The following is a 17,478-nucleotide window of genomic DNA, read 5'->3' on the forward strand; positions in this document are numbered from 1 at the left end:
GGGCATCGATGAGTAGATGAGCATCCTAAAGAGAAGGACTAGAAAATTTGCTTGGCTTGGCCACTCAGACCCAGAAGTTGCATTTAAAGTCCTGATTCCCAGCTTAGCTCCTGAAGATATCCTCACTGTTTCCACAGCTTAGCATCCCATCTCCTACATCTCTGCCTTAGTACAAACTGTGCTACCTTTCTGGAATGGATAGCCTTCTCACCTTCACTTCTCACTTGAAATTGGCTGCAGGAGCTCTTTGCCAATCCTCATCATTGTAAGTGTTCCCTCTGTTCTTCTTGAGTTATGGTGCATGTGTTTATCTGCCAACATCTTTTAGCCACTGCACCCATCATTTGCCTAACACTAACAGGCACTAAGTGCCTATTGGATTGGATTGAGAGGCAAATTTAGATTTGATCTTAAGGCAGAATTTCCTAACAATCAGAATGAGCTGACTCATGTGGTAGTAAGACTTTCCCACATAACCGGGCCCCCTCCCCTTAGAAGGTCTTCATGTAAAGATTGAATGACAACTTTTTAGATATATTAAAAGAGAAATTATTAGATAAAACTTGGTTGAACTGGTGGCCTTCTAGGAAGATCCCTTACAACTCAGGAATTCTGTGATTATAGCTTTTTCACCCCTGTAAATCTAGCTTTTGGCATGCCAAGAGCACATCTTTCCCTTCATACCATCCCTGCCATTATTCCAGCAAGAGGTCCTTTTTCCTTTTCCTCCCTTCCCTAGTCCCAAATCATATACCCTGCAAAGGGGATTCAATTCCCAGATTCTTTAGAAGGTAGGTCTTTTTTATTGTATTTTTTTTTTATTTTGAACTTAATAAACATAAAACTAGCATTTTCATATATACCTTTTGTAATAGAAGAAAAAGATTGCATATGAAACTCCCTGTCTTATCAAAGTTGCATTTCTTTTTAAGTATTTAATAAATTCATCATTTAGCTTCCAAAGCTATCTTTGTCTGGGATTGCTTCTGGTGTTCCTTCTGTCCTTGTTGTATTTTTAAAATTTGTTTGTTTATCCCTGATTTCCTTTTCCCTTTCACTTCTCCAATTAAAAGGAAATTAAGGAAAGAAAAATCCACGTAATGATTTGAATTGTCAAGAAAAATAAATTTTCACATGCATTTTGATTCTATTCCCTGTTTATCCAGAGGTTGTACATGTTTCATCATCAATCCTCTGAAATCACAATTGATTATCATATTGATCAGAGTACATATTGGTCATTCAAAATTTTTCTCTTTACATTATCATTGCTAAGTTTTAAATTATTTTCCTGGTTCTGCTCACTTCACTCTGCATCAAGTTTCTCAGAAAGTATCTCCTTCATCATTTCTTACAGAGTATATACTATTTATTCGATTTTAGGTTCACATAATGTAATTAGTTCAGCCATGTGGGGAAATCTTGATAGGCAAGATCAAGGTTTGGGGAGGGTGGGGTGGAGTGCTTAATGTTCAGCAAAGTTGTATTAAAAATGGAACCGTTGTGAGTATGGGATTTTGGCAAGTTGGAAATGTATAAATATAGAATTAAATGTCTATATTTGAAGTACATTACAGATCCAGGATGGTTGTCAGGTGCAATTAAATGTGAGATTGCCTAGTTGAAAAAACTTTTTTTTTTGAAATAAGGTAAAATTTAGAGAAGATAAATAATTCTTGCAAAATATTTTAGGCCTCTCTCTCATTTTATCTGAGTAAAAGTTTGAGATGATGCCCCATCTTCTCTAGACTTAGAGCTGCTGATTTCAAATGAAGTACCCAATTGCTTATAATTCTCCTTTCGTCCCTTCATTTGTTATTGTTACAGTTATTGGTGGGGGGGGGGGCGGTGGGGTTCTGCTTTACAGAGGTATGTCTAGTCTTTTTGTCTACCTGTGGTGGTTATAATCCTTGTATATGTCACTATAATCAAAAAGGCATTTGATACTTGTTATTCTCTTATTTTTCTTTTTCTCTGTATTAACGTTCATTTCCCCAAATCATCCTGTACCTACCCTCCCAAAGTCATACCTCATAGTAAAGGATAAAAAGGAGGGGGGGGGGGGGGGGGGGGAGTAGGGCTTTTCAGCAAAACTAACCGACACATCAACTAAATCTGATACTGTATTCTGTATTCTACAACAGTATACACCCAACTTCACAAAGAGAGGAAAATGCATTTTCACATTTATTCTTTGGGGCCCAATGTGGTCATTATAATTTAAATTTAGTTTTGATAATTGTTGTTTTATTTATATTGTTGTTATCCTGTCTATTTTTTAACTTTGTACCAGCCATAAATCTTCTTGTGCTCTCTGTATTCTTCACAGTCATTATTTCTTACAGTACAATAATATTTCATTTCATTCAGATACTATAATTTATTTAACCATTTGGCCTCTGCTTTATTTCAACTAGATCCAAATTTCTGAAATATAGCATTGATCAAAATACTTGAAATTCAGAACTGAATTTCTATCACATAGAAGCCTTATAAGAAAATATTTATTTTGAATGAAGTATTCTTTATAGCCTGTTTTCATATCACTCAAAAAAAAAAAAAAAAAAAAAAACCTATTTCTGTCATGGTTCTGATAAAGATCTGTTAGATGGTTTTGTGTTTTGTTTTTGTTTTGTTTTTTTTTTTTTTTGCGGGGGCAGGAGGGGGGAGGAGATCCACAGTGAAAAAAATATTTTTACTGGCATAGTACTGGTTCACTTTGATTTTCTGTTTCTTTTCACTTAAAGTCATGTTTGTTGAGCTACCATATGAGGAATTCTATTGGTCTATCTTTTTTTATCTAGAGAAGGTGATCCCAAACATATAATTTTCATCTTATGTTTTGAGTCAGTTAATATATAAGAGATCTTATAATGACTTTAGGATTATAACAGTAGAATCATAACTGTCATTGATAGCTCTCATTTATTAAAAATGAGAATTAAGTATATATGACATTAACTTCAACTAAGAAGGTTTATTTTATTGCATTGATCTTTAAAGAAATGATGTATGTATTGTTTGTTACACACATAAACACCTTGTTTTCTTCACTTTGGGAGCAACAGAGTATGTGCTAATTTATATTTTCATTGGCATAATCTTCCATTTATATATATTTCATTCACAAGAGTAAAGAATTAAAAAAAAAAGTATTTCAGAACCCTAGCGTTTGTAACAAAATTATTTTATAATAAAATAAATTTAATTATTTTATTTAAAATAAAATGCTTAAATTTTGTAATAAGAAATTAAATGTTTAAATAGCAAAAAAGACCTCTGTCCTCAAAAAGAATAAAATAAACCCAGACAAATAAAATAAAACCTGAGGATAGATCTTAGCCGGAGATTTTGGAAGTGCGATACCTGGAGAACCTGAATTTATTGACCAAAATTAGGTCACTACTTGCTCGGTGCCAAGAATTTTGAAAAAACTCAACAATGAAACTTTGTTTTCAATTCTTTTTCTTTTACAGTCTCTAAGTAGCCTTGTGTCATGTCAGCTTTTAAAATGATAACAGATTAAACAAATACACTATAAGCCATATGCTTTTACTTGACATCTTAAAATGTATTACTTCGTGCACCCCCAAGTAATTGTTCAACGTGAAGACTTTTAGAGAAAATGGTAGGGTAATAGATGATCCTGAGGCAAAAATACTTTTTTTCCTTCCCCTCATCCCTGTTCCTCTTTCCCTCCAGATGGAGCAGTCCATTTAAGCATAGCTAATCATAGGGATCTGCAAAACTTTGGATATATCTCATTCTTTTCTCACTGTAATAGAAGCTCAGTTCAATAGTTTATCTATTGATGTAGTTCCCAGTGTCTTTGATGACAGTTCTAATGGATGCCTTGCACTTTTATTTTACCTTTTGGCCCTAAAAATCTGGTGTTGACTTTTATACTCATCCTACAAAGCCTTTTGGTTTCATTATTGAATTAAGGAGAAATGAAGTGATACAGAAGGATCAAGTTTAAGTGTAAAGTAGTGAACTACAATTGTTTTGTTTTACATGTACTTTTCCTATCCTCATCTCTCCCTCCTTCCCAAATTCAAGGAGTAAATAATAAATTTTTTGGCAGAAAAAATGATTAGCCATTAGGTGGTAATTACCTTGGCTCCCAATTTTCTTTTTCAATGAAAATCATCCTTCATTTAAAATCAGAAACTTTTGGAGCAAAATAAATACATATATACCTACATAAAGAAGGATCCTCCTGCAAATATTATTTAATACAATTAGTATCGTGAAATACCCTGCAGATTGGATTACAATAAAATGCTCTTACTGAACTACTTTTGAAGATCATTTAGAATTTCCTGTGGTGCTGGCAGCTTCTGCTCACCGACAAGTAAAGCATTGGTCCTTTGTCTATATGCCTCTAGTACTAGCTCCTGATCTCCTGTTGATCATAACCTGTAAAAAACCCTGTATGGTTTCATCCCTGGTTACCTTAGAGATTGCCTTTCTCCCTCTGCTCTTTGAGCATCCTCAACAGAAGAAATCATCCTCAGTACTGCTGCTAATGGGCTCACTCTCTGAATCCCAAAGGGGCAAAGTCTGGGTGTTTTTACATAGAGGACTTTGTCTTTTTCTGGAATTCCCTGATGAAAACCAACAAAGCCCTAGGTTGAAATTTCTTGCAAGGATTCAGGCCAGAAACATTTTACCCTATGTTATTTTAATTTTTATATTTTCATAGAGAATAAGGAAAGTCCCGTTAGGCAAAGTGGACTTATGACTTTAGGTTTATTGTCCTTTAGTAACATTTTTTACTTGAAAAATTATAAGCTGTTTTTAAAAATGAAAACTGTATATTACTTACTTAGAATAATTGTGCTTGCAGTAGCACTTGACCAAGGAAGAGGCTTGAAAAAACTGCTTTGTGTTGAATCAAATCCAAGTCAGAACTGGAGATGGACAGAGAACATAGGGATGAGTAGAAGTAACATGCATTTAAGTCCTTTATAGATTGCTGGTTCATACCATGGAGCAGAGTTTTCCAATTGACAACAAAATGATTAACATTTTTCTTTTTCTTTGGTAAACAGGAAGCCTAAAAGAGAAGAGCGGCTGAGTGAAGAGGCCGCCAAGGTGATTGCTAGCCTTCCCGACCTAACTTTTATGCACGCCAAGGTGTTGATGTTCCCAGCTACACTGACACCTTCCACAAGCTGTCACGAGAAGGCAGACTGATAAGTGATGTGAATTGGACAGTTTCTATTGATTTCTTTCCCTTCCCACCACCAAAAGCATACTTGCTTTAATTTAAAAAAAAAAAAAATAAAAACAAAAAACAAATTTCAAGTTCAGCTGATTTGTTGGTAAGCAGCACTAGAAAGATATACATAGTAATGTATATTTATTTACATACTGAAGTCCTAAATTTATATTAGAAAATGTAAATAATTGGGGGTGAACATTTTTGAAGATTTATTCTTTTTGTGTTGCTGGGGTGTATACATTTATGTCTTTGTGAAATACACTGGTGGTGTCCTTCTTACAAAACTTTGAAAATTAAAAAAAAAAAAATCTTCACTGTCTGTGAAATCCCCTTCAGGTGTTTTTCAGATTGCATTGAATGTCCTCTTAATTTTGTCTAACACATTGAATTACTTTTGCTATTACAAATGAGCTCCAAAGGTCACTGTTTGTTTTATTTTATTTTATTTTGTATGTGGTGGGTTTGGTTCAAATCTTTAAAAAAAAAAAAAAAAAAAAAAAAGGCTGTTGCTGAAGATTTGGGGCTATTTTTTAATCTTTTTCAATCTGGCATATTACTGTACGGCCTTTTATAAGGTACTTTCATCAGTTGCTATTCTGTTAATAGGGATGGATCATTGTCAGAACTTGATTGGGAGGGGTTGTATTAGGAAAAAAATTGTGTCTGCTTTAATCAGTTTGATTTGGAGAAGGACCAAAATTATATGAATGTCTTGCAATGAAACTTACCTGTTACTGATTTTTCTTTTGTTCTATTATACCACTATTTTGTTTGAGGATTTTGCACAGTGTAAAATGACATAATCATAGATTGCTATGGTTTAGGCTGTATATACAGTAAAAGACTATGGGTTGTCGATGTTTGGGGAAATTCCTATGGAAAAAAAGAGAGATGTAGAAGAACCTCTAACAGGGTTAAATATGCATGCCCCAGGTCTTTTGAGATTTAAGTGTGTAAATTTCCTTTTAGCTTATACAGAAATAAAATAATTTAAAAGATGTATAGTCTGGTGTCTCTTTGGGGAGGGGCGCTGTTAACAGTTCCATTTTGTTCTTAAGAGCAAAGTTCAGGAACTTGGAGGTTGGGATGTGCTTTGATAATAAAATTCTATTTAGTTTCTGTACTCAACAGCCCTTCAAAAGTGATGAGGCTTCTGCTGTTCTAAAAACTAGAAGAGAATTTGATTCTGGCCCCTGAGAATTGGATCACAGCTGAACTGTGCTGACATGTGACCTTATGACATAAAACTAATAATCACAGCGGTGCCCTGTGATACGGTTTCAGCTAAGTATATTGACAGTGCCACAGTGAAGTAGTAAAGCATTGGTTTGATTTTTCCCAAACAAAACAGACTATCAAGTCAAATAGGGTGACAAATTACTCTTAAAGTAATTTTTAGATCTTAAACTGTAAGATTTTGATTCAGTAATTTATTAACCAAAGCCTGTTCCTATTGTAGCTATGCATTTGGGAATTGTTCTTAACTATTTAAAAAAGTAATGTTTTAAATTTAATTTGTAACAGTTCCACAACTGAACTGTTGAAAATCTTACGAAATAATGGCACTTCTCTGGAAGAAGCAACCAATGCTCATTCATCTTATCATAAGACTTGGGACCCAAATCTTAGGAGTTCTATATTCACATCTGATGATATACTAACCATCAGAAAATATGTATTCATGATTATTTGGCTATGATGATCTAGCGCTCACTTGACTAGTAGCAGCCTTTCATATTTAGGATCTGTCCTACCCGGGCTGAGGTTGGCCAAAACTACCAAAATCCTGGACTCTTTAGAGAACATTGTGGAAAACAGCAATCGTCAGTGAAAAGCTTATAGTTACAATGAATCTCTTCAGCTTGAAAGTTCGATGATTCTTCTCTTTGAACTGACATTTATATAATGCTTTACTTGATGTGTTACATGTTATCACCTTTCATCCTCAGAGGAACCTTGTTAAGTAAGTAGTATAAACATTGTTACACTCATTTTAAAAATAATCTGGGCTCCAAGGGGTGGCGACCTTGAGGAGTATTACTTAGTGAGAAGGGGTGCCTGTGAGATTTGATTCTATGTCTTCTGAATTTAAATCCAAAACCAGATAGGTCTCTAAGTGAGGCACAGCTTAGCCTTTTACTAATTATATGACCATTATTTCTTTACCTGTAAAATAAACATAATTTTGCTAACTAATATTTAACATGTATATAGCACTTATATATCAATAGGTCTAGGTCATTTATGTAAAGCAAAGTGCCTTACACATATGAGTCATGCAGATAGACTTATCCCAGTTTTATAGATGCAGAATCTACAGGGCAGAATTTGAACCCAAGATTTTTCTCATGTCCAAGTCTACTGCCTGCCTCTTTACCTAACTCACAGGTTGTGCTGGAAAAGATGCTATATTTATCATTATTGTGACTTCCTTCATATTGCAGTGCTTCTCACAATTAGGAAAGGTTCAATGTACCTTCTTTGGTGTGAAATTAACATCACTGTAATGATTCCTGTAATGCATACTTTATCTCAGGACTTGTTCTGGACAAGCTAGTTGTTTCCCTTTCTAATCTTGTGCCTGCTTTTTCTTTTATTTCCCTTTTAAATGAAGCACGTTAACATTTGGTTGTCAGGTTAAAATCAGTGCTTCAGTTTGTACAACTTAAAATTTGTAGCCTCGAGCCAGACCAGTGGTATAATTGTATTAAAGAGCACTGTCTATTGTCTAGGAAAGTATGTTTGGAGTCTTGACATAGTAGGCTCTTCATCCCTCCTGGCACATTAGTGAATATGGGGAGGGGAGCAGAGGGAGAAGCTGCCAGCTGCAAGCTGATCTCCATACCCAGCCTCACAACTCCCCGCCATGGCAGCTGCCCATTTGTTTCCTAAGCACAACCAGAGGACCAAGCCGTGGGGGGAAGGGAAAAAATCCATTGAGACTTGAAGGAGCTGGTTGGTGCCAGAGCCATCAAAACCAGCAATAAGGACTGGATTCGGTACCATAGAAACAGTAACTCTACTACCCAGAATCTCATTTACCACTGGTGCGCAACAACTAGGATGTCATGGAGCAATTCAGGTCAAAATGAGAAGTTTGGTTTCAAATTATCCTGGTCATTATAGTAATAATGATAATAAGGTAAGATTTATAGATAGCTTAATGTTCAGAACACATTTTATATTCATTCTTACTGGCTCTTTGCAGCCCTGAGTTAAGTACTACAAGTTGTATTTCCATTTTACAGATCTTTAAGTGACTTGTCCAGGAACACACAGGTATGATTCAAGCCTGAGTCTTACTCCTGAATCCAAATCTGGGACTTTTTCAAATATGGTACACTGCCTCCCAAGTAAGAAAACTGTCCTCTGTCCCTTGACATTTCTATTGCATGAGTTCTATAGATTGTTCTTCATAACTGCCTGATTATTGTATTTGATATAACAAATTGGTACCTTTTGTATCCCACATTCATTCTTATGACCCTCCTTGGAATAATTCATCAAACAACAGAGTGAAAATTAACATAAGTGGCAGAATTATTGTGATAAATAAGTAGGCTTCAGTGGTCCAAGTTAGAATTTTTCTTCCTGATATATTTTTCTTGAGCTATTTTGTAGAATTTTCTGTAGACTTTCATAACCTAAAACACCACCATTACCAACCCCAAATAGTCTTTAAGATATTCTGAGATTTTAGGAGAACATTTTGCTAAGTTCACTCACATAATTACCCTCACTTCTTCCCTGACTGTACAATAGCCCCCTAATTAACCTCTCTTCTAGTCTCTAGGCTCCAGTCTATCCTCCACCCTTTTGCTAACTTCATTTACTTACATACAAATCTAACTATCATTCCTTTCCCTATTCCATCAGTGCCTTAGAAACTCACCTATTTACCTTTTAAAACCCTCCACAACCTGCCTCCCAAATTATATTTTCAGCTTATTGGATATTCACTCTCACTCACATATTCTGCCCCTCCAGTCATACTTCTGTTGCTCCCACTTTATCTCCCCTCACCCCTGTCTTTATATTGGCTGTCCCACCTCCATGGAGGGTACCTCCCTCTCTTTTAAGATGCAATTCAGGTACCATCTTGAACATGAAATCTTTTCTAATTTCCTCAAGTACCAAACTACCATTTTAACTACTGTGTGTGTGTGTGTGTGTACATGTGTCTCTCCCATTAGAATGTAAGTGAGAAGGGATTATTTCATTCTTTTTCTTTATCTCCTTAGTAATACATTTATTTTCTTGTTCATTTGTATTCTTCAGCCCTGTCTGACTCTTCATGACCCCATTTTGGATTTTTTGGGCAAGGATGCTGGAGTAGTTTGCCATTTCCTTCGACAGCTCATATAGATGAGAAAATTGAGACAAAAGTCATGGGTGATGTGACTTGCCTAGGGTTCCTCTTCTAGTAAGCGTCTGAGGCTGTATTTCTCATTAAGGAGAGTCTTCCTGACTATCTATCCCCTGTACCACCTAGCTGCATCAACATAGGGGATACTTCATAAATGCTTGTTGGTTGACTGAAGCAACACTTAAAAGAAAGACCATTAGAAAAGTTGTTGATAGGGTTATGTGTATATATAGTGTAGTGAAATAGGTATTCATTCCATTTGAAGTAAGGTACTGCCATCCATATGGGTAAACCCACTTCCAACTTTGCTGAACTTCCTCTATTCAGCTCTAAATTGAGGGATCTAGGTGGAACAGTGAATTGAACACTGGATCTAAGAGTCAGGAAGATCTGAATTCAAATCTGCTCTCAGGTGCTTACTAGCAATGTGACTGGGCAAGTCACATAATCTGCCTCAGTTTTTCCAACTATAAAATGGCTTAATAACTGTACCTACCTCCCAAAATTGTGAAGATATTTTAAATGTGATGATTTAATAAAGTACTTAGGGCAGTTCTTTGACACATAGTAGACACAAATATTTGTTTCCTTTTCCATCAAGGGGTTAGATTAAATAGAATCATAGAATCTCAGCTTTGGAAGGAACATTACCAGTCCAGACTTTCAGTAAGTACAGAAACTTTTTCTACCCAGCATCTGATCATCAAGTCACTACTTAAATTCATACCGAGGTAATATAGAGCTCAGTACATAATAAGGCAACCTCTTTCATTTTTAAGCAGCTATGATTTTTAGATAGTTTTTATGGTAAGAAGCAAAATCTGTATCCCTGTAACTTCTAACTACTGTTCTACTGTTCCTAGTCCTCTTTATTCACACAGGATAAATCTAAATATATCCTTACTTCATGGCAATACAGCCCTTTTAATTATTTGAAGATCAAAATTACATCCCTACTAACTATTCTCTTCCTGACTGAATGTCACTACATATATACATATGCTCACATACATATGATTTCCAGGCCAATCACCTCTCTGCCTAGTACCTTCTGTCAGTATCCCTCAAAATATCTTCCAAAGTGTTGAGCACAATGTTCCAAGTTCAGCCTTTGTAATAATAGAATTATAGATTTAGTTACTTGGACCAGGTTGCCCATTTTAAAGCCCTACAGGGTTGTGATTGGCCAGTGGTCATATAGCCTATGAAGGGCCAGATTGAGGACATACAGGAACACATTTCATTGAGCATTGGTATGCTTCCCTTGTTCTGAATATACTGGAGGTATATTCATATAGGCTAAGATGTCATTTGCTTCTTTGCTAGCCCTGTCACAGTGCTGATTCAGTAAGCTTGTTATCAGGTTGTATCCCTGAGGCTTTTACCCATTTAACTGCTGATAAATCATCACCCCGTATTCTATCCCTGCACATTTTATTTATTTTTATTCTAGAGATCTCTATATTATCTCAATTTAATTTCATATTTTTAATTTAATCCTACTATTTAGTCAGCCAAAATATTTTTAGTTTTTGACTTATCCCTCCTAACTTTGTTATTCATGTTTGATAAGCATGACAGCAGCACTAAAAACCTTCCAGGTTGACAATGGGTCTTTTGAGTAACACTATTTGGTAATGATTGAACTGGGCAGACACTCAACTGTTTTAATTTTTCTATATTGAATATCATAAAAGATTTAAATAATTTATTGCAATGAAAATAGAATATGTCTCTGGAAACCATAGATGATCTTCCTAGATAAATGCTAGTTTACTTGGATAGAATTACGTTTAAATAATAATCTATGTAGATTACTATCTAGATAGTTTACCCTAGATAGAACTTGTACTTCTAACAAGCTAGTGATCTAGTACCTAAACATATTTTGAGGGACAATATATACTTTTTTTTAATCGAAGCAGTCTTTAAAATTATATTGTTTTTCCAATTACATGTAAACATGGTTTTCAACATAAATTTTTGTAATATTTCGAGTTCCAAATTTTTTTCTCTCCCCTTACCTCTACCTTCCTAGCAGGCTATCTGATATAGATTATAGGTGTACATTCATTTTTAACATATTTTCCTGAGTCATATTGAGAAAGAAAAACATAAGAAAAGGAAAAAGCCATGAGAAAAAAAAAAAGAAAAGAAAGATGAAATAGTATGCTCCAATCCACCTTCGGTTTCCACAGTTCTTTCTTTTAATGTGGATGGCATTTTCTATCCAAAGTTTATTGGAATTGCGTTGGATCAGTCTATCATGTGATGATCATCACACAGTCTTGCCATTGCTGTGTACGTGTTTTCTTGGTTTTGCTCATTTCACTCAGCATCAGTTCATATCCTTCTTTACAGACTTTTGAAATCAGCCTATTTGTCATTTTTTATAGAACAATAGTATACCATTACTTAATTTACTCAGCCATTCACCAAATGATGAGCAGTCATTCATTTTTCAGTTCTTTACCATTACAAAAAGGGCTCCTGCAAACAAAATGTCTTTGGGATTCAGATCCAGTAGAGATAGTGCTGGGATCAAAGAGTATACATAGTTTTACAGCCCTTTGGACATAGTTCCAGATTGCTTTCCATATTGTTTGGATCAGTTCACAACCCCACCAACAATGCATTAAGGCATAATATTGACATAAAATTACCATATTGTTTCTGGATAATTATTTATTTGCCTCTATTTGTAAGCTTCTACTTACAAGTTCCTTCCTGAACAAAACTGAATGAAAGGGATTGAGGAGTGGCCAGATAAGTAGGAGTTGAACAAGGAGAAAATGTATTACAAAAGTAGAGAACTTTTTAAACTTTTTCCACTCACAACCCTTCCCATCCAAGACATTTTTATGCAACCCTGGGTATATAGGTAGATATATAAGATAGGTATACAAATCAAACATTTACTGATAATAAATCATAAGCTTATTTAAAACAATTCTTTGATATACATATATATGCATAATTTTAATATTTATTAAAAGACAAAAGCAAATTCCATACATAAAAAATTAAATCTTGGCAGAATATTTGAAACCTTTTACTGTTGGCAAATTTTTCATTAACTTTACATCCATTTATATAACCCCATATGGAGGTACAACATACAGTTTAAGAAGCTTTGATATATTCCTCTTTCTTTCCATTCTCTCAAGATCAAAACACAGCAGAACCAAATAATAAAACCCTTTGTCTAATTGGACTCCTTCTCTGACTCCTGGTGATGGTAGAGTTGAGAACAGACACTGGTATCCATCTCACATTATAATGTAAACAGTTAATCCTTATTGAGTCACTTATGATTGCTCAATCACATTTACCTTTTTATATTTCTTTTAGCTCCTATGTTTGAACTTTTAACATTTCTGTGCAGTGCATATTTTCATGAGGGTTAAATAACCATTTTCTCTCTATAGCATTATACTCAGTTTTGCTGGATAATTTGTTTTTAGCTATAAACCCACATCCTTTGACTTCTGAAATATTGTAATCCATGTTTCTCATTCCTTCAGAATGGAGGCTGCTAAAATCATGTGTGACTCTTGACTGTAGCTCCTCAAAACTGAATCCTTTTTTTTTTTTTTTGGTGAGGTAATTGGGATTGTGACTTTCCCAGGGTCACACAGCTAGGAAGTGTTAAATGTCTGAGGTCAAATTTGAACTCAGGTCCTCCTGATTTCAGGGCTAGTGCTCTATATTCTTTTGCCATTGAGCCACCCCAATACCTGAATTCTTTCTGACTGCTTGCAGTATTTTTTTTTTTTTCTTTGACCAGGAAGCTCTGGATTTTAGCTATGATGTTCCTAGAGTTTTCATTTTAAGATTTCCTTCAGGAAGTAACCAGTGAATCCTTTCGGTTCTTTGCTCTCTGGTTCTAGGAGATAACGGGCAATTTGGGGGTTTCTTGCAATATGATTTTAGGCTTTCTTTTTTGGTCATGGCATTCAGGTAGTTCAATTAATTCTTAATTTTCTTTTCCATCTGTTTCTAGGTCAGTTGTCTTTCTTTTGAGATGACTTATCTTTTCTTCTATTTTTTTCAGTTTTTTATTTTGTTTTAATATTTCTTATATTACTCCTGGAGTCACTGGCTTCTATTTATTTGATCCAGTCTAATTTTCAGGGAGTTTATTGCTCAGGCAAGGTTTTGCACATCTTGTGTTAATTCTCTTTCCAAGCTTTCTTCCGCAACTCTATTTCTTTTCCAATTTTTCAAGTGCCCACATTTCATTTACAAAAACATTTTAAATTATTTTCTTTAAATCTTGCTTCATTTCTAACAGGAATTCTAGTTGATTTTGTGCCTCTGCTGTATTTTTCTCTAAGGCTTTGCTTGTAAATATTTTGGAATTGTTTTCTTCTGAATTTATGTCTCATGTGCTGCTGTCACTATAATAGCCCTTTATGGTGAGATTATTTTGTTTGCTTCTTCTTCTGGCCTATTTCATCACTTCAGATTTGATGTTAGGGCTAGGCTCTGTTTCTTCCAGGAAAGGACGAAGCTAATTCTTTTATAGGATGGGGACCTGTAAACTTTCATTGTTCCCCAAGTAGTGATTCAGGACAAAGTCTGGTTGTTACCCCTCTGATCTGGGCTCTGCAAGTCACTGATTTGGGTTTAGGTCTGAGCATCAGCAGACTGCTACTGGACTCCACCCCATCAGCCAGCTCAAAAGCTCCTTGGGTGTTCAGAGTAGCCAAACTGTGAGCTCCTCTTTGGTTTGGGATCCCTGGCCTGGTTATATTCTTTGGAGGCCTCAGACTGGGCCAGCAACCAGACCCGTCTTCTGCCTGCTTCTGAGCTGCCTAAGACTGTGCCAGAACATCACCCCTGGGTGCAGCACCCTTCAGAGTCTGCTCTAGATCAGTGACTCAGAACTGGGGAGTGAGGGACAAAGCTGCCAGGGACACCTATACCTGCATCCTGTGCAAAGTTGCCTTCTGTGGATCTGAGACTTGGCACACACCTCTCCCAAGTGCTAAGATGCCCCTCTCAGTGTGCTTGTGGCCAAACTTAAGTTTGTGCTTACCTGGACTGGGCAAATAACTTACTGTTACTTTAAAGGAATTCATCAAAATGCAATCTGAAGTGACTTTTAGAAGTGCTTGGAGGACTTTTGAGGAAGGAGGACACCCATGGCACTTTTTTCTCTTATTGTGCTGTTTGTTATCCAATAGTGAATTCATCTTTTCCCCATACCACCCTCTAAAGTTCCTTATTTCTATCAAAGGCATTAAATTAATGATTTCAGTATTATCCTGGATTCCTCACTCTCCATTGTCCTCATGTCTAGAGTTGCCCAATTTTGCCATTTCTATAATATAATATAATAATATTACATCTCTCACGCTCTACTCCTTTCCAAAGCCACTACCTCTTATGCAATTACCTTCTAACTGCTCTCCCAATCACAGCTTCTCATCACTCCAGTGTATTCTACACATGACAGTATTAAAGCAAAAATCTGACCATGTAACTTCCTCACTATCAACTCCAGTGACTTTCTCTTTTCTCTAACACAAGAGTTCTTAACGTTTATGTATCATGGATCTCTTTGACTTTCTGCTGAAACCTACATACTCTTTCTCAGAACAAATGCATAATGAGATCAACCAAATCATTTCCAATGAAGCAGTAATGAACTGAACCAGCTATGCCCAGAGAAAGAACTCTGGGAGATGACTAAAAACCATTACATTGAATTCCCAATCCCTATATTTATGCCCACCTGCATTTTTGATTTCCTTCACAAGCTAATTGTACAATATTTCAGAGTCTGATTCTTTTTGTACAGCAAAATAACGGTTTGGTCATGTTTACTTATTGTGTATCTAATTTATATTTTAATATATTTAACATCTACTGGTCATCCTGCCATCTGGAGGAGGGGGTGGGGGTAAGAGGTGAAAAATTGGAACGAGGTTTGGCAATTGTTAATGCTGTAAAGTTACCCATACATATAACCTGTAAATAAAAGGCTATTAAATTAAAAAAAAAAAAAAAAAGAACAAATGCATAAGATATAATCCACAGGATTACAAAGGAAACCCCAAGCATATTGAAATAAAGATTCCCCTATCTAAGATCACAGACTCCCTGAAACCTATCTATAGATCCCAGGTTAATAACTCCTGCTCTACAATAAAATATAAATTCTTCTGTTTTACTTATAAAGCTTTTCACAATATGACCCTAACCCATCTTTCCAGCCTCGTCAGCTATATTAATCCCCTTCTGATACTCTGTGTTCCAGTATAACTGGCCTTTCTCTGTTCCTCACACATAGCACATCATCTCCTATTTCCTTGCTTTTGTTAATGCTTGGAATGCACTTCCTTCTCATCACCACCTCAGTCTCCCTCTTTTCTCCTCTTCCTTCTTCCCTCCTTCCCTCCCTCTGTCCTTCCATATGTCTCTGTCTCTCTGTCTTTATCTCTCTTTCTCTTCCTCCCCTCCACTTCCATTAAGATGCAGCACTTAGTTATTAAGCACTTCCTTCTCTGTCCCAACTATCTTACATTTATCATATATATTCCTATGTATTCACTTTATATTTATGCTAAGTACATTTTTATACAGATTTGTCTTCCATATTAGAATGTAAGCTACTTCCATGTAAAGGGTTGTTTCATCCTTTATACTTTTATCCACAATGCCTGGCATAGACCCTGACGCATCAGAGCTACTTTATTAAGTAATATAAATACTTGTTAATTAATTGATACTCTCTAGTGGTAGAAGCTAGAAAAATTTCAGCAAAAAGCAAATATATCTGTCTTTCTCAAACCAGAAATTAAACAAATGAATGTATCTTCCATAAATTTGTTCAGATTTTTTTTGAAATCTATAGATAATCTGTATCATCAATAAGAATAATGAATTTCATAAATTAACTTACCTATAAATAAAACTTTATTTTCTTTTATCCTAAATTTAAGTTTTTAATTAAGATTCAGGGGCCTCCTATTAGTGAGAAGAATGCCATTTTAAAAATATTTTTACATATCTCTTTGATATCTGGTTTAAGAGAAGATAGCTGGATTCTTACATCTTCTTCTGCATTCAATCTGTTGTGATATGTTGTTTTGGTTGAAATATAAAAAGAAAATCCAAACTCAGCTGGAAAAGGGAGTCCTATTTTAATAGGCAAGTAAAGTGTTATCATGAAAATAATTTTGACCTCACAGATCCCCTGAAGGGGTCCTGGGAACTCTCAAGGGTCCTCAAGGATCATACTTTAAGAACCACTGGACTAAATGATCCCTGAGCTCTTATCCAGTTCTAAACCCTCAAGGAGCTGAAGTCAAGCTGTGGATTATCTCATTTGCTTTTTTTTTCCCCACTGAAATTTTCCATCCAATCGTTGACCATAACAGATTCAGTTATCTCTCTAAATAAATCCTAAAACACTATATACTGGTTTCTCCTTCATCAAAACATATTTTAAGGTGTTAACTATTGAATCTTATTCCCTACTGAATACATTTATCTATTCCTTTTAAAATAACAATAAACCCTTTATATATTAACATGACATGTATTTTTTAAAAAAATAGCTATTTTTCCAAAACAGTTAGTCATAGGAAGCACTCTGCCTCAACTTTGGTTCAGTTTTGAAGTAGTATAGGGATTGGGAGCTGAGATCATCATTTTGAGGTGGGGGGAGGCTCTGTCTCCCTATTTCACCCAGATTGGAAGTGCAGCAGTCACCCACCATTTGGTCTCTATGCTGATTGGCATGGAGGCTTTAAAGTGCTGTTTTCCAATCAAAACCTGTTTGCCCTTTTTTTAGGGATCTAGTAGCCCTCAGTTCCTTCTAGAAGCTTACCATATGGGACCCTGTTCAGTACAGACATTATTCAATTGGCTTTAA

General features: G+C 35.4%; 1 protein-coding gene across 4 annotated transcripts in view; it reads left to right on the forward strand.

Moving 5' to 3' along the window:
- AFTPH (aftiphilin) overlaps positions 1–6,229 on the forward strand; it is a 90,843-nt gene extending 84,614 nt beyond the window's left edge. For all 4 annotated transcript variants that reach the window (XM_031950568.1, XM_031950569.1, XM_012540174.3 and 1 more), the window contains one exon: positions 5,055–6,229. In XM_031950568.1, the coding sequence (XP_031806428.1) occupies positions 5,055–5,199 (145 nt within the window). In that variant the 3' untranslated portion in view covers positions 5,200–6,229. The remainder of the gene's footprint in view (positions 1–5,054) is intronic.
- The last annotated feature ends 11,249 nt before the right edge of the window (positions 6,230–17,478 follow it).

This window comes from Sarcophilus harrisii, chromosome 2, assembly GCF_902635505.1.
Source record: "Sarcophilus harrisii chromosome 2, mSarHar1.11, whole genome shotgun sequence".
NCBI classification, from domain to species: domain Eukaryota; kingdom Metazoa; phylum Chordata; class Mammalia; order Dasyuromorphia; family Dasyuridae; genus Sarcophilus; species Sarcophilus harrisii.